This window comes from Chiloscyllium plagiosum, unplaced genomic scaffold (genome assembly GCF_037043375.1).
Source record: "Chiloscyllium plagiosum isolate Xiang-an unplaced genomic scaffold, Cpla_swu_hap1 HiC_scaffold_20, whole genome shotgun sequence".
Classification (NCBI taxonomy): domain Eukaryota; kingdom Metazoa; phylum Chordata; class Chondrichthyes; order Orectolobiformes; family Hemiscylliidae; genus Chiloscyllium; species Chiloscyllium plagiosum.
Window position 1 is genome coordinate 8,354,265 of NW_028270158.1, and position 25,394 is coordinate 8,379,658.

Consider the following 25,394-nt stretch of genomic DNA (forward strand, 5'->3'; position numbering starts at 1 on the left):
GTATAGGATCTTTAGGCAAAATAAAGGATGGTGTAGAAGGGGTGGTGGTGTAGCACAACTAATGAAGAAGTCAATTACTGCAATAAAGAGAGATAATATCTTGAAATGGTCCTCAAACAAGGCTTTGTGATAGAACTTAGGGAAGGGTAAGGGGGCAGTCACATTACTAGGACTGCATTATAGGCCCCCAAAACATTAGCAAGAAATAGAGATGCCAATATGTAGACTGTTCACAGAGCTGTGTAAAAGTAATAATCGGGGTAATTATACTTGGGGGTTTCAACTTTCCCATCATAAACTGGGATATACATAGTGATAAAGGTTTAGAAAAGGCAGATGTCTTAAAATGGATCCAGGGAGTTTTTTGTATTAATACATAGAAGGCCCAACAAGAGACAGTGCAGTGCAGGATCTGGTTCTGGGGAAAGAGGCCAGACAAGTATTCAATGTGGCAGTGGGGGAACATTTTAGTGATAGCAACACGGTACAGTTCAAATATGTTCTGGATAAGAAAAATAAAGGCCTGCAAAAGATGACTTTGGATTTGGGGAAGGCAGATTTTATTAGAATAAAGCAGGATCTGCTCATAGTAGACTGGGAACAGCTCCTTACAAGTAAGTGTACAGCAGAGCAATGGGGGCCATTCAAACAGTAACTGGGGAAAGCACAGGTCCATCATGTACCTTTCAGACGGCAATAAGTTAAGTGAACTCTGGATGTCTCAGACAATTCAGGACTGAATGAGGAAGAAGAAAAGGGCTTTTAGCAAGTCCAAAGGGAATAATTCAGTTGTGGCCCCAGAGGAATACTGGAAGTACAGGAGGGAACTTAAGAAAACAAATAAAAGAGCTTAAAAAGAACTTGCAAACAAGATTAGGGGCAATCCCAAGATATTTTATAAATACATTATAGGGTAGGGGTTAAACCAATGAAAGAGCAAGGCCCATTAGAGACTAAGAGGACCACTTGTGTTTCAAACCAGAGGATATTGGAAGTGTGTTGAATGAATACCTCTGTTTGGTCTTCACTCTGGAAAAGGAGAACATAGGTATGGACTGTGTTCCCTACGTCAAGTGCATTATATTGTTTCTGCTGAAACGTTTAGCAGTAACTATCAACATCCTGTTACAGGGAAGTTTAATGATCTCATTATAGTGGGAGCACTGAAAATGACCTCAACACATCTGAGTTTATGAGGGATCAGAAAGAACAAGTGAGAGTATCCGCTCCAGATTGCCCTCTTGTGATCTCCACTGGAAGATGAGTGAAACTGTTCAGCAAGGACTGGCTCAATTGCTGCTCTTTATTTTACCCTCACTGTCATGATGGACAATACCCATTAATATGATCCATTGGGTCAATATTCTGGAGAGTGGTTGTCACTCCCTGAACAATGCACCAGCTCCTAATCAATAACGCAGGACAGTTTAGCATCAAAGTCCGCTGCAGGAATTGAGCCTAGACTTTTCTCTCTTTCACAGGATGTGTGTGTTGTTAGCAAGGTCAATGCTTGTTATTTATCCCCAAATGCTCTCTTAATGGTTTGCTAGAGCCACCATAGGAGGCAGCAATGAGTGAACCACATGGGTCTGGAGTCACATGTAGGCCAGACCAGGCAAGGATGACATTTTCCTTCCCTACGGGCATGAGTGAACCAGATGGGGTTTTCTGACAATCAATATGTCAACCAGCAATCATAGTCAAAATTACTGAAATTTCCATCCATTATTCATTGAATTTAAATTCCCTCATGCTGTAGTGGTGGGATCAGAACTCATGTTCCCAAAGCATTAGGAGTAGGCCATTCAGCCCATCAAGTCTGTCCTGCCATTCAGTACAATCATGAGTGATCAAATACTTCAATACCTTTTACCCATCTCCATAATCCTGTATGTAATTGGTAATGCAACTAGTCTGGGTCTCTGATTACTAATCCAATAACATATGACTGTGCCATCCACTCTCTGTGCTGTTCTGAAAGAATGCTTAATCTTCTTCTCATGCATATTCTAACTCATTGAGAAGTTCACCATCTAGTTCCAAATAATCATGAAAAGTAATCAAATTCAACATATTTGGCATATTGTCCTCATCTACAAACCACAGACCTGTCCATTTGACATCAATAGTGGGAAAACTGATGGAGGCCATAATACAGGATATATAATAAATATATGCCTAGAGAAAAATACTAGGCAGTCAACATTGCTTTGTCAAGAATAAATCCAATTGAATTATTTGACTAGGTGACACAGGCAGTGTATTTGGACTCTCAGAAAGAATTTGATACAGTGCTGCATGGCAGGTTGGTTAGCAAATTAAAAATGTTTGGGATTGATGGTTCCTTGACAGCATGAATTAAAAGATATGAAATAGAGGGTAGGTAAAGCTGGGCATTCCTCAGAGAGGAGACAAGTTGAATATGGTGTTCCCCAAGGTTAATTATTCGGACCGTTGTTTTTTCTAATATATATAAAAGATTTGGAGATGGGTGTTAAGTCCAAAGTCTCTAAGTTTGCAGATGATACTAAGCTAGGTAGAATAGCAAAATTGTAAGGATGATGTTGAGTGACTTCAGAGGGGCATTGACAAGTTGGTCAAATGGGCAGTCACCTGGCAGATAAATGTCAATGCAGGGAAATGTGTGGTAATTCATTTTAGAGAAAACGTGGATAGATAATGTAGGGTCAATGGTACAACTGAGAGGGGAGTATAGGAGTAGAGAGACCTTGAAGTTCACATGCATAATTTTCTGAAGGTGGCCAGGTAAGTTTAAACAGTTATTAAGAAGGATTATAGCATCATTTGGTTTATAGAGGCATGGCATATAAAAACAAAGAAGTGATGCTACACCTCAACAAATCATTGATCATACCACATTTGGAGTGTAACATTTATTTCTGGGCACCTTATTTAAGGAAGAATGTTAAAGCTCAAGAGAGAGCGCAAAAGAGATTTACTAGAATGATACCAGAAGTGAGGGATTTAAGATACAAGGAAAGATTAGAGAAATTGGGCTTATTTTCTTTGGAGCAGAGAAGATTAAGAGAAGACCTTAATGAGGTGTTCAAAACGACGAACAATTTTGACAGAATAAAAAAGGATATTCTGTTCCCACCAGTTGGTATGTCAGTAATGTGGTGTCAGTCTCAAGATTGTCAGCAAGAGACATAGGAGTGAGATGAGGAGAAACTTCTTTACTAAGAGAGTTGTTAGGATTTGGAATGCTCTGCCTGGGAGAGTGATGGAGGGGGATTCCATCTGAGGTTTTAAAAGAGCTGGTTATATATTTGAAAGTGATGAATTTCGAGGGTTACAGAGATAGCGCTGGAGAATAGGACTAGCTGGGTAGCTCTTTTAGACGCTAATACAGACACAATGGGTGGAATGGCCTCCTTCTGGTCTGCAATACTCTATGACTCTATGAGTCTATCTGTCTTCATCTCTTTAATTACCTCTATTCTGTTGAACTCATCAAAGCAAGCCCAAGCCCCAGCTTGAGCAAGACCCTTGAAAAATTTCCCCATGGCTTTATAGTCCAGACCATCAGAACAGTTGAAGACCACGCACTGCAAAGAAAAGTGAGTGAAGTTAAATTCTAAACTGAACAGCAACATCCAACATAAGGCAGCTTTGTGACTGCCACCATTACAAGTGGCATATCTGCAATAAATTAATGATACAGAACTTGCTGGGTAAGTAGTAGTGACACAGTTGAGGCTACATTGAGAAACCCTGTAATTTGTGCTACAGAAGAGATACTGCACTAGCTGCAGTTTGCCACTAATTACTAGACAATTTACACCATTCAGCCAGTAGCCTCATTTGCTATCAATTTCTCTCTGATGTTATATTTGCACTGTTAAACTTTATCGTAGAAAATTGTCTCGTATTTAATGATGAGGTGATAAGATTAATGATCCTGCCATCTAGTCTGCACCACCATTTAACAAAAGCAAATTACTGCGGATGCTGGAATCTGAAGCCAAAAGAGAAAATGCTGGAAAATCTCAGCAGGTCTGGCGGCATCTGGAAGGAGAGAAAAGAGCTGACGTTTTCATTCTAACAAAGGGTCAGTGAGACTCGAAACATCAGCTGTTTTCTCTCCTTCCAGATGCTGCCAGACCTGCTGAGATTTTCCAGCATTTTCTCTTTTGGTTCCACCATTTAATAAATTCATGGCTGATCTGATTATCCCACCTTCCTGACTCGACTTGAAGACATTTCACCTCTTTGCCTCATGAGAGTTGATTCATCTCTCCCTTTAAAGTATTCAAGGTCTCTGGTCCACCACCTTTTGAGGAAGAGGCTCCCAAAGACTCATTACTCTCTGAAAGAAAGAAATTCACCCCCTTTCTTTCTGTTTTGAATGGGCAATGCCTCATTTTAAACAATGATCCCTTGTCTAGAATCTTCCATTAAAAGAAACATCCTCAATCCTGTTAAGAGCCCTCGGGAAGTTGAAGACCAGAAGGAAAGTATGGCCACCAACGATGGAACAATTAGAATTGGGAATGCAGAAAAAAACAGATTTGAAGGAGTGTAGATATCTTCAAACCTAGTGGCACTCGCAAGATTACAGAGAGGCAGAGCAATGTGGCCAACAAGAGTTTTGAAAGCTACAACTATAACTTCAAAATCAAGACACTGCTGACTGGAACAATTATCCCAGAAATTAGCAGTAAGTGCTGGCCTAGCCTCAATGCACACATCCCATGGTCAAATAAAAAAAATCTAAAAATGTTTTTATTTTCTCTGTTGATTTTGAAATGAGTTGCCACAAAATGATCTAACTGGCTACATGTTTGGAGTTAAATTATCTTATGCTTTCATTCAAAACACAGATCATTAAAGTTATATTTTACAAAATAAAATACCCTTGCCCTTATGATTTTGTGTATTGTTCCACAGAACATATACCACAATCTTGGGTTCTGAAGTTTATTTCCAACTCTAACTATTTACACGGCTATGATAGTCACAGATCTGCAGAGTTTAGGTTCTGTCGTTACTGATGTTCCTGTACATTACATACAATTAACTGACTGAACATATTACACTGACTCCATGATGAAGGAGGCTAGGTAACTTTATAGGAGAAGGAGAATCAACGTTTCGGGCATAAGCCATTCTTCTCCTTGGATGCTGCCTGACCTGCTGCGCTTTTCCAGCAACACATTTTTATGCTCTGATCTCCAGCATCTGCAGTCCTCACTTTCTCCTAGGTAACTTTATATTAGAACATATCATTGTGTTGTGTAACTGTCTTAAAGATACAGGCCTATTTGGTCTATAAGCTATGCCATAACCACATATAAATCCTTTTGTAATTTGCTTTGCTAGTGGTACCCACCTGGATTGCATTTTCTATCATATCCCACATCTCTGCCCACGTCTGCTTGCCACACTAAAAGTAACCATCCTCATACAATCAATTTAGATTAGAGAAAATTGTTTCACTCATTTGGCAGATTCTCAATGCGAACAACTTTTCACCAATAATTGTGATTCGGATGACTATTCCTTTAAAATTCAACTACATAAGTATCCAGGGAGTGTGTGTGGGGCTGGGTCTTCAAGTGAAGTTCGCCAATCCTTTGTCACAATGAAATTCTCCACTTAACGCATGAGATTGGGGTTGGTTGGAAGTGTAAAAACTAACAGATCCAGCAGGTGGGTTGAGGCAGAGGCCATCCACTGCCAAATTACACAAACAAATATAATGCAGTGAGTGAGTTATGTTCTCCCACTAGTTGCTATAAGCTGTTCTTAATTAGTAACTAAAATACTTTGATGTTAATGTTACAATCACCTGTACCTCCTGAGAAGAAATAAAAAGAACCGAGAGAAAGGAGAGGGATGAACAGAAAATCCTGACAAATAAAAGAAGCATTTCAGAGAATCTTGGAGACTGGTGATATTTATCTGTGGTTTCCATTCCCAGTTATGTTTCTCTCCACACATAAAACCATTTTTTGATTATCTGTATTTTTCTGCATGTAATTGTGGAGATTTAAAAAGGTGGGGGGGGGGTGGTTTAGAGTTTTAACTAGTAGCAGTACATACTTGCTTGTGATTGAAATTTACTTGTTTGGAATAAATAATAATTCTTGTTAAGTACAGGTATTTGGTTTTCTGCGTTTTCTGTAACATTGATTGTAAATCAGGGATTTTGTGAACTTTGACTGGATCATTAACTGGGAGTAGTAGGGCTTTCCTAAGTGGGTCATAACAAGTGCCTGGAACATTAAAGATCTGAAACAGAAAAATGGAAGGACAGCAAAACCAACTGAAATGGAAAATGGGATTGTGGGTGTGGGTTTTGTATAAACAAACGCAACGAGGAGGGGAAATTGTTCTCATTTCAGTAGAAAACCCATTCAAAACAAAATCAAAGAGCAGCAAGTCCCCACGTAACATTCTGTGATAATGGTTACCTGCTTGGCTACAGCTTTTGCTAAATCCTTTGTAGTTTCTGTTTTGCCAGTACCAGCAGGCCCCTCTGGTGCTCCTCCAAGGTTTAATTTCAAGGCTCCCATTAACGTCCTAGATACATCACAAGAAAAATACAATATGGATAATCAGGCACCTAAAGATAATACATGGATTTTATGGATTCAGTCAATTACCTACGTTCTGTGTCTACAGTAATTTTGCATGATATTACATTTGGCATGCTTCAGTCTGTAGCAGTGTAGAACAAAGAGGTTACTAAGACTGGTAAAGACAAGATGGTCCTTCACCTATAAAAATGTATACTACCAAATTTAAAAATTTCCATTGAGAGCAAATCTGTCCTGTTTATACTGTGTTATTCTGACCAAACTTCCCGTGCCAGAAGAGTACACTACCAATTGGCAAATGGCAGGTTGCTCCTCTGTTCTGATGATGTGCTTGGCCAACAGCTGTCATTTTTGCTTGGCCACAGTGATGGAAAACTCTCTTCCAGCAACTTTTTATTGGCTCAGATGGAAAAAGTACAGGAATTGTTCAAAGAGACACCACAGTTGCTGTTCAAAGAGACACCACAGTATAAAAAGGAACATTGATAATAACAAAACATGTGCACTTTTGCACTGATTAAAACAGAATAAACACTGTTCAAACAATCACCCTTTAAATTTGCCTTAATCTCAAAAGGAAACTTACAACCAAAGTTGAAATATTACCAAATACTGACAACTTTGAATCATGGTCTTGGTGCTCAATGGGAACTGATTTGAGAAATCCCAAAACCATACCTTTGTCTGGAGGACACATATATTCCACAACAATGCCAACATTGAATTAAAATCAGCCTGGAGGAACTCTGTTAAAAAGAATATCCTCAGACCTCTTTGGCTTATAATTTAATCAACATAAAAAATAAACATTTATTTTAATCCCAGCCACACCTTTAAGAAACTGCATGAACTTTGGAAAAGTTCAATATCTCTGAAAGGGATCATTTCAGACTAATAACTAAATAGCACCAGTCCCACAAGATTCTCTGAGAAGTTCCTTTTGTTTTGCCAGGACATTCTTTTATAAACCAGAGATCACAGAATCCCCACAGTGTGGGAGCATGCATTTTAGCCCATCGAGTCCATACTAACCCTATCAAAAGCACCCCACCCAAACCTGCCCCTCTATCCCATTCCTGTAACCCTACACATTTCCCATGGCCAATCCAGCTAACTTGCATATCTTTGGATTCTGTTCATCAATCTCCTTTCTCTATGTTCCTTTCATTTCTTCACAGGAAGTATAGGGTGATTGTGACATTAACAACAAAGTATTTTAGTTATTGGTTAAACTAATAACTTTAATAATTTCAGATTAAAGTTTAAGCAAAGTTTGAGGGCCAGAAGCAAACTGATAGATTAGCCAATTTGCATTCTATACACCAATATCTTATGTAAGTAAAGCCACCATAGTTCCAGAGAACTGCTTTCTCATTCGAGAGAGAGAGAGAGGCAGCTGGTGGTGATTTAACCTGAAGGTCACTACACCTCAGGTGAGGGGCATGGTCAAGAAGGTGAAACTGAACTTGTGCTGGTGGTGTCACTCTGCATTGCAAATCAGCCAACTGAGCTAACTGGCCCCCAGAAATAGTGCAAATCTTCATGCAATGGCAGTCTTTGTGAAGATACAATAAATCAACTTTTATTTATTCTCTGCCCTATGATGCAAAAAAAATCCTATTCAACAATTCCTTCCTTGAAAATCCAAAGTTCAATTTGTTTCAGAGAAATAATGTGAGCTATCTAGTACCTGTAGCATCGATCAGTGAGAGGTGTTATGACAAGTCTTGCAGAATTACCCAGGTATTCATAGCCATAAGTCAGAACAGTGGTGATCATTCGGACAATAACATCACTCTCTTCCCAGTAGTACCTCAGCTGTGAAATCCACATAAAATCATTGAGGCTTGCTACCTTAGCATCTGCTAGTTCAGAGACCACATCACGTGCTGCAGAAACAGAACATACAATGGGATATGTAGGGCACCATTTAAACATAGTTTTCCTCTCAATTTCTCCTTCTCTTTCTCTTCTAAGGTACAAGAACCTATCCTCATAGGGAAGCATTTCCATAAATGTCAAGAGTATGTGGTGCTGGAAAAGCACAGCAGGTCATGCAGCATCTGAGGAGCAGGAGAATCGACATTTCGGGCAGGAGCCCTTTATCAAGAATGACCATAGAATTTCCATAAACGTGTTCACACCCCATTGTGCTCCTCTACTATCTGAGAGGGTAGATTAGATTCCTTACAGTGTGGAAACGGGCCCTTTGACCCAACAGTTCACACCCACCCTCCGAAGAGCAATCCACCCAGACCCATTTCCGTCTGACTAACGCACCTAACACTAGGACAAATTTAGCATGGCCAATTCACCTGACCTGCACATCTTTGGACTGTGGGAGGAAACTGAAGTACCCAGAGGCAACCCACACAGACACGGGGAGAATGTGCAAACTCCACACAGAAAGTCGCCCAAGGCTGGAATCAAACCTGGGACCCTGATGCTGTGAGGCTCACTGCTATCCACTGAGCCACCATGCCACCCCCTAGTTGAGGCAGTTGAGGCAGGTAACCTTATAGCTTCTAAAAAGTACATGGATGAAAACATGAAGTGTCATAAAATTCAAAACAATGTGCCTAGTGCTGGAAAGTGGGACTAGGGTAGAATTAGTGTTTTTTTGGAGTTGCAGGCTCAATGGGTGAAAGGCCCCTTCCGTGTAATTCTATTATTCAATGACAATGCAATATTGTTGAAACAAACACTTACTGTTATTTCCTCATGATTATTAGAGACTATAATTAGTTATAGCAATTACCATGCACATCAATGACAGTGAGGGCACCGAGAGTCATACGCTCTCCACTTGATAGCTTTCCACGCACTAGCTCCACAATTTCATTGATTTGTTCATTGCTTTTCTTTAGATATTCCTTCAAAATAACAAGAATATGTCGAGTTATTGATTCAATCAAGTGGCGTAGCAATTGAGAAAAAATGCAATCTTTAAAAGTAAAATCAAAAGTTAGTTTTGTTCCATCTGCTTTAGATTTTTCCATAAAAGGTCAGTGTATTCAAATAAAGGACTTCCAAGTCTTCTTCGATGTTACTAAACCTGTTTGCCTTATACATGAGCTGCTTTAATTGTAACTGAATATTGCCTGATTACAATGTTTCAGCATCTGAATTATTCGGCTTTCTCTGTACTTCCTCTAACCCCAACGGCTGTGCTAGCACCAATAAAATAAACAGCTTGTAGGTGGAGGAAACCTGGAAGATAGTTCAATGGTCAGCATTCATGAGTTGCTAAGTTGATCCTTATGATCATCACAATGGTGATTCCCACTCACATTTCTCCAGATGCTTCCACTGGCTACCAAGAGACACAAAGTGTCTGGTTCACTTATAAAAGATATCTGACCTATCAGGTAAAAGTCACAGTTTACAACAGCTGCTAAGGGAAAGAAAACTTGTTTTTTTTCAACTTTCAAATGGTCAACTACGTAGACAGCTCCTCAGCTGATGGCGATCAAAACACTTTACTGTTCAGTTATCTGGAAACCGATCATATGGTTGTTGGCAAGCAAAAGGCTTTTGGCATCAATAATTGGCCACTAGTCCATAGACCAATCAGCTCCTTGATGCCATCCAGCTGCATCTGTACACAGAACTCATAAGCTCCAATTAATCTACAACTTTTTCAATTTACTGTTTGTTCATACAGCTGCTTACATGATGCTTATCCTAAGTGTCAGGTCACTTGCTTTTCAAAACAGTAACAATCTTTAAAACACTGGTCTTACAACAATTCTTTCTAATTTCAGTCCACAATTTTAAAAAGCACAAAATTAAAAAAGGAAAAGGTATCTACTCAGCCAGTGCACAATTACAGAGGGGACAGTGGAATCTAGAAATTCTAATGAATTGAATTGAATTAGCTTTATTGTCACATGTACTCAAATGAATACATGACAAGTTTATAAATTGCCACTTCCCATGTCATCTTAGGTACAAAGGTACAGAGGTACAATCCTTAGTTACAGAATAGAGAAATGAAGAAAAAAAAGTTGCATTACAGCTATACACAATATAATCACTGGTCAGAAAAAAAAGGAGCAAAATTAAAAAGAGAAACATCACAGTCTCTCTCCAAAGGCTGCAATCTTTATTCCATTTCCCAATTGCTAACAGTTACCTTTGTCTCCTCCCTGCTTCCTCACCTTGCGAAAACGTCATTGTTTACAATCTATTGTAAGTTGTGACTTAGTAATCAATAAGGAATATGAATGAGAGCATATTTTCATCTTACTGGCAAGGTTCCATCTCTTATTGCCTCAGAAACCTCACTGGTCCAGTAGATTGTCGACACTGATATCACCACCTGTCCAGGCCACTGAAGAACCCACTTGTTACGAGGAAGCTATAAATTGCCAAAATAAAAACAGGCACAAAAATTATTTTCTATTGCAAACAAGACATTTACTTTGTGATCCATAGATTACTTTGCAATAAACCAATGTCTAGACTAAGTTCATTTCCTTGGAGATATACAACAAATATTTCCTCTAATCCAATATTTTGCTACATAACTCAAAGCCTATGTTCAAATAGTTGGAGCTATTATAATGTTCCATGATCTAGTCTGCAGTGGGTCATTGTGGATACTGTCACTTATACTCATTTGCTTGTGAATATAGAATAATATATTTCATACAGCTTAGATGAAGGTTATTATGCAGTATTGAATCTGAAATAGTCAATAATCAAACAATAAAGCAACACTGTTATAATCCTTATTTGGAGGTGCCGGTATTGGACTGGGGTGTACAAAGCTAAAAATCACACAACACCAGGTTATAGTCCAACAGGTTTAATTGGAAGCACTAGCTTTCGGAGCACCGCTCCGTCATCACAACTACCCAATGAAAGAGCGGCGCTCTGAAAGCTAGTGCTTCCAATTAAACTGTTGGACTATAACCTGGTGGTGTGTAATCATAATCCTTATTGACATTGATAATATTTTTAAAAAAGGTAAGAGATTTGCCATCACCAACTCAAATGATCATGCAAGTTTCCACATTTTAAAACTCTTACTTTAAAAACAAACTTAAACCAACATTGATTAAACATTACTTAATAGGCAATTAAAAAACTAAGCTACAGAAAAGGTGATCTCTCTTAAGTTACTGGAAATGTATGCATTCTACAGGACTCTCAGCAGAAAGGTAATCTGGTAACTATAATCTCATGCTCCTCTCACAAACGGGATCTCTTCTCTCTGTTTCACAAGGTGAGATTTCTAGAATCCCCTTTAAAACAAAGTCACTGCTTTCAATCCTCTGAGCATAACTCAATGGATTTCCCATTGCAAGGTTCCCTATTGCTCTTAACTCTTCACAATCTGAGTTTCTTCAAAAAGGGTTCCACCCTCTTTGCTGCTGTTTAAGCGGACAATTAAATGCCCACCTAAGGGCCTCACCCCATGCCACTGGTATTACCCGAGCAGCAAATGTGGGCACATCATACAGGGAGCATGATATACAACACCTGCAGAGGGTCACTTGCAGGCTCCAAGCTTCTTGTTCAAAGTGAAGAACTTGGCATTGAGATAGAAAGGGCCTGCTGAGAACCATGCTCCCAACACTGTTTCCCCCGCAGCCTGCCACTTGATATAATGAAAGGAGAAAATGACTCAATTTACTGTAAATAAAATAATGGTAATGGAGAAAATGAGGCAGCACTGTGGCTCAGTGGTTAGCACAGCTGCCTCACAGCACCAGGGACCTGGGTTCAAATCCACCCTCAGACAATTGTCTGTGTGGAGTTTCCACTGGTTCATCACACAGTTCAAAGATGTGCAGGTTAGGTGAATTGGCCATGCTAAATTGCCCGTGGTGTCCAGGGATGGGCGGCGCCAGGGACCTGGGTTCAATTCCCGCCTTGGGCAACTGATGTGGAGTTTGCACATTCTGCCCGTGTCTGCGTGGGTTTCCTCTGGGTGCTCCGGTTTCCGCCCACAGTCAAAAGATGTGCAGGTTAGGTGAATTGGCCATGCTAAGTTGCCTGTAATGTTAGGTGCATTAGTCAGGGGTAAATGTAATGGAATGGGTCTGGGTGGGTTGCTCTTCGAAAGGTCAGTGTCAATTTGTTGGGCTGAAGGGCCTGTTTCCACACTGTAAGTAATCTAAAAGAATAACCATTGGCTATGCAGGGATGGGGTGGATCTGGGTGGGTTGCTCTTCGGAGGGTCGGTGGCGATTCAATAGACCAAATGGCCTGCTTCCACCCTGTAGGGAGTCTATGAATTTAGTGAAAGTAAAAGTAATCAAAGCTCCAGAGACCTGAGGGTTTCCATTCTAATTATTTGAGGAAATTGGTGAAGAAAGCATTTGTTCTTTCTTAGAATGTGGGTGTCACTGGCCAGGCTATCAGTTGTGGCCTACCCCTAATTGCCTTGAATTGAGTTGCTTGTGAAGCATTGCAGGGGCAGTTAAGAAGCAGCCAGAAGAAGTAAAGACGGCAGATTTTCAGTGAGTCAGGCAAGGTTTTACAGCAATCAACAATGGTTTGATGATTGCCATTATACTAGCCCTTAATTCCAGACTGTAGCAAGTAAATTTAAATTTCATCATCATGGTGTATATAAACCCATGAACACATATCCCTAGTACATTGGTCTCTGGATTATGAGACCAATGAGAACAGCATGACATCTCCTAATGATCTCTCGTCCTGATCTTCCCAAGATTTCATGATTCAGACATTGTCCCTGTGGCTTAGAAATTGTCATGTCTCTAGATCATTTAGAAATGGTAAGAGATGAATCAAGAAATTCCAGGCCTCCTGGTCCAAGTTACTAGAAGCTATTGTTAGAGTAGAGTCACTGAACACTTGGCCCAACACGAAGTGATCAGTGAAGGAGCACTTATGATGGGTGGGTTATATGTAACAAAATCTGATTGCAACAAACCTAATGTGAAAGACAATGAAGTCAAACGGACGTTACCAGCATGGGTTTTCATAAAGCAAAAGGACAAAAGAGTGAAAATATTCAAATTGTTTGATCATAATCAGCTTTGATATACTCATCTTCCCTTGATGTGGAAAGCTAGTAGATGATCTAATTGAGGCATTTAAAATGGTTAAAGCAGTGTAAAAGTAGAGAAAAACAGTTTCTCAGGAATACAGGACAATGGGTCAAGCTTTTAAAGTAAAATTAAGTCCACTGAAAAGTGGGTCAGAAAGTACTCGCTAAACAAAGTGGAAATGTGGAAATCTCTCCATGGATTAATTTCGACGTTCCGATGTTGGATTGGGGTGTACAAAGTTAAAAATCACACAACACCAACAGGTTTATTTGGAAGCACTAGCTTTCGGAGCATTGCTCCTTCATTAGGTGGTTGTGGAGTACAAGATCGTAAGACACAGAATTTATCGCAAAAGTTTAGATTAGATTACTTACAGTATGGAAACAGGCCCTTCGGCCCAACAAGTCCACACTGACCCTCTGAACAGCAACCCACCCATACACATTCCCCTACATTTACCCCTTCACCTAACACTACAGGCAATTACTGGATTAGTGGTGCTGGAAAAGCACAGCAGTTCAGGCAGCATCGGATGCTGCCTGAACTGCTGTGCTTTTCCAGCACCACTAATCTAGAATCTGGTTTCCAGCATCTGTAGTCATTGTTTTTACTACAGGCAATTTAGCATGGCCAATTCACCTAACCTGCACATTTTTGTTTGGACTGTGGGAGGAAATCGGAGCACCCAGAGGAAACCCACGCAGACACGGGGAGAATGTGCAAACTCCACATAGACAGTTGCCTGACGCAGGAATTTAACCCAGATCTCGGGGGCTGTGAGGCAGCAGTGCTAACCACTGTGCCACCGTGCCACCCAAAATGCACACATATACGCACTCTATCACAGACACTCATACCCCCACACCCGTATGCACACACACACAAATAAGTTTGTGGGGTGAATTTGTACTTGTAGAATTATATCTTGTTTTGCTCAAAAACTGCATGAATCCATGTAAGATTCTGTAAATCCCTTTTTTAGACTAGAATCAGTCTGAACATTTGGGCACAGACAGCCTCACACAGGGCACCTCACACCTTCAATGCAGTATCTGAGATGACATGGCACCTATTGTTAAAGTTCACTTGAGAATGCAACTTTGAAAAAAAGTTCTGGTATTTACATATGAAAGAACTGAAACCAACATGGTCATTCTAAAAGATGAGAGAGTAAACAAACAATCCAGGTCTTTTTCAATACATCATTTCAGTTGCATCACACTGTAAACTTTTGTGATAAATTCTGTGTCTTACAATCTTGTACTCCGCAACCACCTGATGAAGGAGCAGTGCTCAGAAAGCTAGTGCTTCCAAATAAACCTGTTGGACCATAACCTGGTGCTGTGTGATTTTTAACTTTCTCCATGGATTGGACTTCAATAAAAATTGCAAAGCTGGAACTGGCTGATTTTTGTTCAAGGAGGATACTAACAGTATCAGAACCAAAGGGAAAGAGGGAGTTAAGGTACACATTAGCCCTGGCTCCTCAGCATCCTCTGAGCTCTGTGTCAAGAATCTGGCTGGTTTCTGTGAGACTCCAAAGGTTTGGGACAGAGAAGCAGCAAGGTGGAAAGGTGAGTGCAAACTGACAGACGGGTAGAAATCGGAACAGTTGGCAAGCGGGGTGGGGGGGCCAGTGAGCTTGGGGCAGAAGAGTTCTCTCTCAGTTTCCGGCCACCAGTTTAGCAATGTCTGTGCCTTCAGACATTGTAATGCCCAACTCACGTGGCCCCCCTCCACCCCTCTAAAAAGTAACAAATTAGAAGCAGAATGGGTCAAAGTGAGAAAAATAGTTGGGGAAGCAATGTCCGATTTTTTTCCCTGGGTATTCCCTTTAAATGGGCAATTCTCTCAAGCATGTACCCAATCTCTTTTCTATGGGTACCTTGGAAATGGTACCCAGCTCCCTTTCAGGTTGTTTGCTTCAGATCATAACAATTTACTCCTTTGGAGAGAAATCATCATCTTTCCTATACAACTGCAACCCAATTAAAAGTCGCAGGTCGATATGCTGTATTAGAGTATCAATAATTAAAAACAACATTAACCTGAATAAACAAGTGGTACAAATTCCATAGAAATAACAAAAAACCAACAATTAAAGCCAAGGCAGTTCCCACATTACGCTATTAAAATCAAAACTGTGCATGATTGTGTACTTTAGTCTTAAAATTTTTCAAAAGTGTAAACAAACTGCAGTTGATAGTTAGGTCCTATTACCTGAACATAGTTGGAAATTCCTTCTTTGATGACATGCTTAATGCTGCTAAGCATCAGCTCTTCAACTTGCAAAAGCCATTTCTCCACCATACCCTATAATAGAGAAACCACAGAAAATAAATCACTTTTTAAAATCTGATTTGGGACAATTCAGTGTGGGCTTATTTTCTAAAAGCAATGGATGTTGGTGAAGTGGGAGATGGCACGGGCAGGGTGACACTAGGCACACGGACACACAAGATGGCCGCCGGACCACAATATGGAGAGAGACAGCAGAGCAAACACAGACACTGCCTGGGGACTACGAGCACAATACACTCACAACCTAGTTGATTAGTTTAAGGCACTTTGTGGTTAGCACTGCTGCCTCACAGCGCCAGAGACCCGGGTTCAATTCCCGCCTCAGGCAACTGTCTGTGTGGAGTTTGCACATTCTCCCAGTGTCTGCGTGGGTTTCCTCCAGGTGCTCCAGTTTCCTCCTACAGTCCAAAAATGTGCAGGTTAGGTGAATCAGCCATGCTAAATTGCCTGTAGTGTTAGGTGAAGGGACAAATGGGTATGAGTGGGTTGCTCTTCGGAGGGTTTGTGTGGACTTGTTGGGCCGAAGGGCCTGTTTCCACACTGTAAGTAATCAAATGCTGACAGTCTGATACTGACTCAATACAGAGTGCTAATAGCCAGGGCTGCAGTAATCTTCCTTCTCAGGAAGAACAATTAGCGCCCATTACTACAGCAATGGACTTCCACACAGAAATCGAAACCGACAACGACCGCACTGAAATTAACAAAGGTTGCGCTGGAACTGACAATGACTGCACCGAAACTATTAACTATTCTGCAATGTTCACAATAAACAAGTCATGTTACAGAGACAACAACCTCATCACTGTCCTATTATATCACAAAATGTATAAAAGTATCTTGACGTGTGCCCCGGGTTGAGAGAAGACTCGCAGCTGTCCACTGTGCTGTTGGTGTCTTTTTCTCCCCGGAGCTCTGGAATTTACTTGTACAATTAACTCCTGTCGTTGAACCCCGGCTCTGACTCCGAGGCTGGTGATACTCCACACAACATTAGCATGCACATCAGCACATTATGGAGACAGTTCCCATTATTTCCCAATCATTAAGCACAATGGGGAGCACCCAGAGGTTTTCTAAGATATGTTCTCACCATCTGCAGGCACACCCTCAAGCAACTAGCCCTTGAATTTTCAGCCTTTTTCTAGTCAATTGGGCCACATTGAGCTAAGTGCTATTAAAATTAGCTGCAATGAGTAGTAGTGTCCTCACCTCAAGACAAGCAGGTCTGAGTTCAAGTCACACCTGGCTCAGAGATGTATTGGAAACGCTTAACTAAAAACCCTTTTTAACAATCAGCGAATAGCCTACCTGCAATTTGGTCCCTACAAATGGTAACAAGTTTTATTGGTCTCAATCTTTACTTGCAATCAGGGGACAGGAATGTTTCAGAAGTGGAGTTAATATAATTCAAAGTAAGGCAAAAGTGAGGACTGCAAATGCTGGAAATCAGAGTCTAGATTAGAGTGGTGCTGGAAAAGCACAGCAGGTCAGGCAGCATCCAAAGAGCAGGAAAATCGATGTTTCGGGCAAAAGCCGTTCCTCAGGACTGAAGGCAGGGAGTCTCCAGGGTGGAGCAATAAATGGGAGGGGGTGGAACTGGGGAGAAGGTATTCTTGTGGAAAGAGGAATGCTTACCTTGAAGAAGTTCTCCTCCTCTCTCCACAAGAATACCTTCTCCCCAGCCCCAGCCCACCTCCCATTTATCTCTCCACCCTGGAGGCACCCTGCCTTCAGTCCTGAGGAAGGGCTTTTGCCCGAAACGTCGATTTTCCTGCTCCTTGGATGCTGCCTGACCTGCTGTGCTTTTCCAGCGCCACTCTAATCATAATTCAAAATAACCCTTCACACAGCTCCAAACATCTAAGATGTTTTTCTAACAATAAACAGTGTATAATGGGCTCGCATGTAACCTATTAATTCATTGTGAATCCAGCTTTATGGATCCAACTTATGACCACCATTCCTAAATTTTAAGTGCTGAAGGCTGTGCACGCCACTACTTAACATACAAAGGAATAGGAAAACACAAACTTACATCTGTTATATCAGTCTAAATCAGAGCAATTTTACAACGCTACAAAATAATTGCTAGTGTTTTCCAGCTGACTTACTTTTTTAACTGTCCTTTTTGAGAATTAGGTTGTATTTTCTATATGCTTGTTATTGTATCGCAATCTGTTACATTAATGTGACCCATGTTTCCCAAACTGAACCCTCTTAAAGCTGCTAGAATGGACACAGGAAGGATGTTCCTGAGTAACCTTTAAGTCCAGCACAGTCTAAGGGTGGAGTCAGCCATTCAAGACTCGGGTGAGGAGAAATATCTTCACCGAGAGGGTGGTGACCCTGTACAATTCTCTACCATAGAAAGCGATTGAGGCCGAAACTTCAAATGTTTTCAAGATGAAGTCAGGTATCATTTTTATGGTTGACGGGTTGTAGGGTATGGGGAGAAAGTGGGAACAGGGGACTGAGTTGGATGATCAGCCATGATCATATTGAATGGTGGAGGAGGCTTGAAGGACCGAATGGCCTACTCCTGCTTCTACCTTCTGCTTTTTTAAAACCTACTTTTCTGTGATTTGATAGCTTCAAACTTTAACTTTCACAACAGTGATGTCTTTAACCAGATTCCAGTTATAACCCACACCACCCCTCAATGTGAAAATCTACCATCTGGGTTACTTCAGATCAGTAGAACCAGGAATTTTTCCAAATGCACTCTGGCCTCAGCAGAAATCATTTTTAAAAATTTAAAAATTAAAGGAAGACAGAATGATTAAATTACTCTTTTAAAAGGATGGTCGAGAAACTGTAATCATCAGGCTTCCATTCTATAAGGGTTAAAACCTTTATCCATGTTGGAGAGGGATTTTAAAGAGCAGTCTGATACCCATGTTCAGAAGCGCAAATTGATGTTTATTTGAGCTTTTTACCACACTTGTGGGCGAGACCACAGACTGCTCTGTAGCTGGCTTTTACGTTGAACCCATTTGCCCTCTTAATTACAACTCAGGTCAGAGGTGAGTGATACTCTTCCTTTCCCAAGGCTATTTATACATGATGGTTATATGCAACATTGATATCCATGCTTGCCACATCTCCTCTGACCTACACGTCCAATCCTGTGAATACACGATCAATGACGGGCAACTTCATGGTGCACCCTAGGTCGTCCCGTCATCTCATGATGTTTGCCAGACCCCCAATCACCTGCCCTTGGACTCTTATGATTATTGACCACATCCCAGCACCAATTGTTATGTCCCTTCCTAGACATTTGCCAACCGCATCATGTACTTGCTTTTTGCTAATGACTTTTCAAATTCGGTCATGTGATTCATATCCCTTGCTGATCTTAGTACAGAAGACTAAAAACAATGTTTATTTCTACTAATTGTTATAATATTTTAAATGTCAGCTCTAATATAAAGTTACTTATAAAGTTATACATAGTTTAACCTAACACTATGATTCTGTGACAAAGCTAACACTTTCGGGAGCAGTTTCCCAATTAGCCGACTGGTGACACGGCAGCTGTTTATTCTCTCTGTCGTGGTGACCCTGTTTCAGAATTGCTTCTGCCTACCCCCCACCACACTATGGTACTCTTATAAGATTATCTGATTATACCTTTTTTATTATTCTAATCTGCAATGGCACGGTGGCACAGTGGCACAGTGGTTAGCACTGCTGCCTCACAGCGCCTGAGACCCGGGTTCAATTCCCGCCTCAGGCGACTGACTGTGTGGAGTTTGCACGTTCTCCCCGTGTCTGCGTGGGTTTCCTCCGGGTGCTCCGGTTTCCTCCCACAGTCCAAAAGATGTGCAGGGTCAGGTGAATTGGCCATGCTAAATTGCCCGTAGTGTTAGGTAAGGGGTAAATGTAGGGGTATGGGTGGGTTTCGCTTCGGCGGGTCGGTGTGGACTTGTTGGGCCGAAGGGCCTGTTTCCACACTGTAATGTAATCTAATCTAAATCTAATCTAATCTTATATAAACTAGCCTCTGCATTCAAAGGCCAACTGCCTTCAGAAATATAATTCCCCATTATCGAATAAATATAAACTTCTATTTTTGTTTGAACATGTGTCTACTCTAATATATAAACAGAATTATTTAAAAATCCTCATTTCAGCTTTCCCTTTCTATTTCATAAAAGTCAGAAATCTCAAATCAAATGGTTTTCATGTGAGCTGCTTTATCAGAGTCTTGCTGTTTGCATTCTAGTCTCATCTTTCTAACACTCAAAGTCTGTCTGTGAAAGACATGAGTTGAGCTCTACGAATCGCTGCATCCTTCAAATCCTTGTGTCAATTAAGAAGAAAACCTGTAATAACCATTTGTTATATTCAGCCATGGGAAATTACAACTGTCTACATTTTGGGTTCTTCTGTAATCTTTGAAAGAGCAACTAAGAAATGAAGGAAGCAACGGGTACCTTTGCTTTTGCTGGGTAGATCATTTTAATGAATGGAACTATTTCATCTTCAGAGCTGATCATCCCTGTGATTTGGAGCTGATCGCTGAACTGAAGTTTCGCGATCCCTTCAAAGCACTTCTTCAGGTGTGGCTGTACTCGAAGCGGGTCCTTGGTTTCCGAGAGAATCTCAAGCAGTTCATCATTGGACAAGAAAAAGAATCTGAAGAGAAAAGCAACAGCGGGACAAAGAGAGCAAGTAAATGAACTCAATCTGACAACATTAGACTTTAATTCACAATGCAGGGTGAGGAGGGAGGATACATGGGAGCGAGGATGTGGAGCAGGTTGTACCAACACAACTACAACAGTGGACAATTCTCAGTTGAAGAAAAAGGAAGACATCTCAGCCAGTCTGATAAGGAAGAAGGTGTCATCAAAGCAAGTTCAATGGAATCAAAGAAAAGCGGGGACAAAATGTTTTTAGAAGAAACTGGTTGGTCAGAGATAGAATCATGGACAATTATACTTTTGTTCCTACAAATTGAAGTGCTTCCTGATCTACCCCAGGTCTCAGGAATCTCTGCAGCTGAACATCTGCGTGTCACTCAAACTGGAGATGGATGATTGGTGTACCAAAGCCCCCAACAGATATTGCTCCGATATCAAAATTATCCCACTCCCATGATTTAGGAGGGGCTTCAGAGTGATGGGTAATGGAGCACGTGAATCCCTGTCTGCTGCATGCTTGCTGGCAGAGCAGGATCCTTGCAGAGGATCCTGGGTGCTCTTGTGCATGAACACAAAAAGTCCGCTTCCAGGTGCCGTAGGTAATTAAGAAGGCAAAGGGCATGTTGTCCGTCATTGTTTGAAGGATGGAATTTAAAAATAGGGAGGTTATACTACAGCTTTTTTGGATGGCGGTGAGGCCCCATCTGAAGAACTGTGTACAGTTTTGGTCTCCTTACTTGAGAAAGGATGTGTTGGCATTGGAGAGGGTGCAGAGGAGGTTCACTGGGTTGATTCCGGCATTGAGGGAGTTGGCTTATGAAGAGAGATTGAGTAGACTGGGATGATATTCATTGGAATTTAGAAGAATGATGGGAGATCTAACAGAAACATATAAAATTATGAAGGGGATAGATAAAATAAATAGAAGCAGGGAAGTTGTTTCCAACCAGGGAAGGGGAAACTGGAACCAGGGGGCATAACCTCAAAATAAAGGGGAGTAGATTTAGGACTGAGTTGAGGTCCTCAAAGGGTTGTGAATCTATGGAATTCCCTGCCCAATGAAGCAATTAAGGCTACCTCACTGAATGATTTTAAGGCAAAAACAAATAGATTTTTGAACAGTAAAGGAATTAAGAGCTATGGTGAGTGGAAGGGTACATGAAGCTGAGTGTATGAAAAGATCTTATTGAATGGTGGTCCAGGATCGACAGGCCAGTTGGCCTACTCCTGCTCCTATTTCTTATGTTCCTTACGTTCTTGTATTTTTCTTGGGCTCTGAAGCACTGGGAGGTTGGAGCTGCATCTACTTCAGAATAGAGCTCTTTGTATTTGCAGTGGATGTGACAAGGTAAACAGGATACTCAAGTCTGCACTGCTGCTTGGTGGGTTGTGAATTAGCTGTACCTAGGTTCACAATACTCTCTTTATCATTACAACATAAGTGGTGACTGGTGGAATACAACCAGAATAGCCAAAGAAATTGGTTATTAAATATAACCAATATTTAATTGGTTATATTTAATATAGCCAATATAAATATTTATGTTTTTATTTATAACATATATTATGTGTATATGCATCAGATGCCTCAATAAGAACATCCACCACATCTTGGATTATTGAGATACAATAATAGTCTTGCTACTTGTGGGCTAGATTCAGGTTCAAGTTCTACCTACTCCTGAGGTGTATTACATCAGAACAGGCTGATTAAAGATATTTATCTCTTACATCTAAAATACTGCTATTTTTAAACTTTTTATACTTTGATATGAAGAAAAATCACAGCATATTTTAGAAGGGATCTATTACCTTGGGAAGTAGAGTCTTTTCTTCTCCAGATATAAATTAAGTCCTTTCTGGATGTCCTCCAGGAGAACATTAGCCTCCAAAAGTCTTTCCAGCATATTGGGCTGAGACGTTGCTACCAAAACATGGGTATCTTTTACCTTGCAACAAAACAGTCAAACACCACAGGGGAGAACATGACAATTCTGTGTTATCACGTCTCCTTCGGAACACATCAAAAGTTATACATACTCAGCATAGAATTCAATCATAGACTATAATCTATATTAAGCCAACTATTATTTATTATGAAGTCTCTGGGGTAGACTGCTTTATCTCACCGCCCAACTCCATTTTAATTTAGCTCTCTACTTCTCCCTCACCATTGACAATCTTTCATTGCTCTTATGGGTTTTGTATGTAAATTAGTCAGTTGGAAACATGGGGGGATTTACTGGTGGTGGCAACAGGTGAAAATTGCCACAGGTGACTTGGTGGTGATAAAAGCTGTTCAGTTGTATGTGATAGCACGTCCGGATGTAGAAAGAGAGAGAAAAACCAGTCTCTGGTCTGTAATGCGGTTGTACCAGTAGGTGATGCTGTAAATGTATTAAATCAGGCAGTCCGTGGCTTCACCAGGTGGATATTTCATCTTCAAATCCATTTAATGTTGTTGCTATTTGGTACTCCTCATTGAACCAGAGTTGCTCACCACACTTGATGATAGTTGTAGAGTGAGGGATGGCCCAGTCCAATGCGTTCCAGATTGTTGGGGAGAAAGGTTCTACTGTCGCTCTTGGCTAATTGCCTCTCATGGATATCCAATCTTAACCCACTGGATCCTATCTGCATCTATCCTGTTTACTGCAGTGGATGTGCTACACAACACAATGGAGGGCATCTTCAGTGTGAAGATGGGGCTAAGTCCACAAGGGCTATACATTGGCACCCACTGTGACAGGGGTGCATTGACAATAAAGTGGAATCAGTATCCTTATCATCTCATTAATGCTGTCAACATTCTGAAAACGGTCCATTGCTATGTGCTAGAAGCACCCTCCTGTTCACAATGGGTAGATCCAAATAGTTGTAAACCCAAACAAAAAATCAGGAGCTTCCTAAACTCAGGGCACAATTGACATGCACTTTTTTAGCCTCCTGTAACACACAGATCAAAACCAGTTTTGACCAACAAAGATTTGCAAACAGAAAAGAGTATGTATGTGATTGGAGGGAAACAGAAAATCACGTTCTGAATAGAGCAACTGCAAAGCAAATGTAAGAAAATGTTATTCTTAGCCCTAGCTTGTACCACAGTTATAGAAGGAAGTGGTTGGGCAGCCAGTCGCTGCTTTCAAATCCTCCTGCATTATCTAAGGTTTAAGTTGGAAAGGAGATTTCTAACATTTGGCAATCCTAAACTCTAAATTTTCATTCTATTTTTTCACAGCATGTGTGTCTCTCTGGCAAGATCAGCACTTGTTGCCTGTCCCTAATTGCCCCTTGAATTGAGTAACTTACTGGGTCATTTCAGAGGGCAGTTAAGAATCCACCACCACAAGTTGGCTAGACCAAAGGCTGTCAGATTATATTAGATTTCCTACAGTGTGGAAATAGGCCCTTTGGCCCAACCAGTCCACACCGACCCTCCAAAGAGTAACCCACCCAGATCCATTTCCCTCTCACTAATGTACCTAACACTATGGACAGTTGAGCATGGCCAAATCACCTGACCTGCACATCTTTGGACTGTGGGAGGAAACCGGAGCACCTGAAGAAAACCTATGCAGACACGGGGAGAATGTGCAAACTCCACACAGACAGTCACCCAAGGCTGGAATTGAACCGGGGACCCTGTGCTATGAGGCAGAGTGCTATCCACTGAGCCACCGTGCCACCGTAAATGGCTGTTAATGAACTCGGTGTTTTCTTAACAACAATGAAGATAATTATCATCACTAGATTAGCTTTTAACTCTGGATATTTTAGAATTGATTTTAAATTCCATCAGCTCCTCAGGTAGGATTTGAACCCATGACCCAGAGCATTGATCTGGGCCTACGGATTACTGATCCAGTAACATTATCACTTAACCACTGGTTGTCCTACCTCCAGTTCAAATCATCCCTATATTGAACAGGTGATTTACTTACAGCTTCCAACATAATGTCTTTCCAGTAGCCGTCTACAATACCAAATTTCCGACCTTCTTCTGGCATTTGAGCAATGATATCCTCAGAGCTAAAGATAGGCTCAAGGTACAACCACGTGGCCTGACACTTTAACCAGGCATCTAGAATATTCTGCATTAGGACAAGCTTCTCCTCCCAGACCTGAGTTATTAAAAATTACAAACAAGACAAAAATCATTAGGATGATATAAGATAGCAGAAGTGTAGTCTATCTTAGCAGACTCGAAGGCTGATTGGCCTACTCCTGCTGTTAGTTCCTAGCTTCTATAATGTTATGGGCCAGACCAGACCTCCTCAAAATATATTATAAAGATAGTCTAGACCCTAAGATTTTATTTTTTAAAAGTAAATGTTAGTTAAATTTATTCAATACAATAAAAGAAAAAATAAAATTATTGGCTTAGCTGTAACTCTATTGAAATGCTTAATAAAATAATAGATTAGTTAGCTACTAAGCAGTAACTGTTACCACATAGTAATATCCCATATATACATCCTCGTCAAAAGGCAAATTCAGAAAACAGAGTGTCTCACATGCAACTCCAGCAGAAGGAAGAGAACCCCCAGCTTTTAGCAGTAACCAAGAGAAGAAACAAACAGCTTTCATTTCCTCAAGACCCCATCAGCAACTGCTATCACCAAAAACTAAAAGAAAAACCTAAAAAATCTTTAAGGATAGCAGAGATGATTCTCAATAGGAGTGAAAGTGACAGGGTAGTTGTTAAGGGAGACTTTAACTTTCCAAATAGGAATACTATAGTTCAAGTAGTTTAGATGGGTCAGTTTTTGTCTATTGTGTGTAGGAGGGTTTTCTGACACAGTATGTAGACAGGCCAACAAGGGGCGAGGCCACATTAGATTTGGTACTGG

General features: G+C 40.8%; 1 protein-coding gene across 2 annotated transcripts in view; it reads right to left on the reverse strand.

Annotated features, from left to right (window-relative positions):
* Window positions 1-25,394, reverse strand: part of dnah3 (dynein axonemal heavy chain 3) — a 208,567-nt gene that overhangs the window by 89,064 nt on the left and 94,109 nt on the right. For both annotated transcript variants that reach the window (XM_043712084.2, XM_087997630.1), the window contains 9 exons: window positions 24,486-24,665; window positions 22,357-22,493; window positions 20,335-20,536; window positions 15,812-15,904; window positions 10,813-10,923; window positions 9,322-9,436; window positions 8,254-8,452; window positions 6,438-6,546; window positions 3,456-3,569 (listed from right to left, as the gene is read on the reverse strand). In XM_043712084.2, coding sequence (XP_043568019.2) covers window positions 3,456-3,569; window positions 6,438-6,546; window positions 8,254-8,452; window positions 9,322-9,436; window positions 10,813-10,923; window positions 15,812-15,904; window positions 20,335-20,536; window positions 22,357-22,493; window positions 24,486-24,665 — 1,260 coding nt within the window. The remainder of the gene's footprint in view (window positions 1-3,455; window positions 3,570-6,437; window positions 6,547-8,253; window positions 8,453-9,321; window positions 9,437-10,812; window positions 10,924-15,811; window positions 15,905-20,334; window positions 20,537-22,356; window positions 22,494-24,485; window positions 24,666-25,394) is intronic.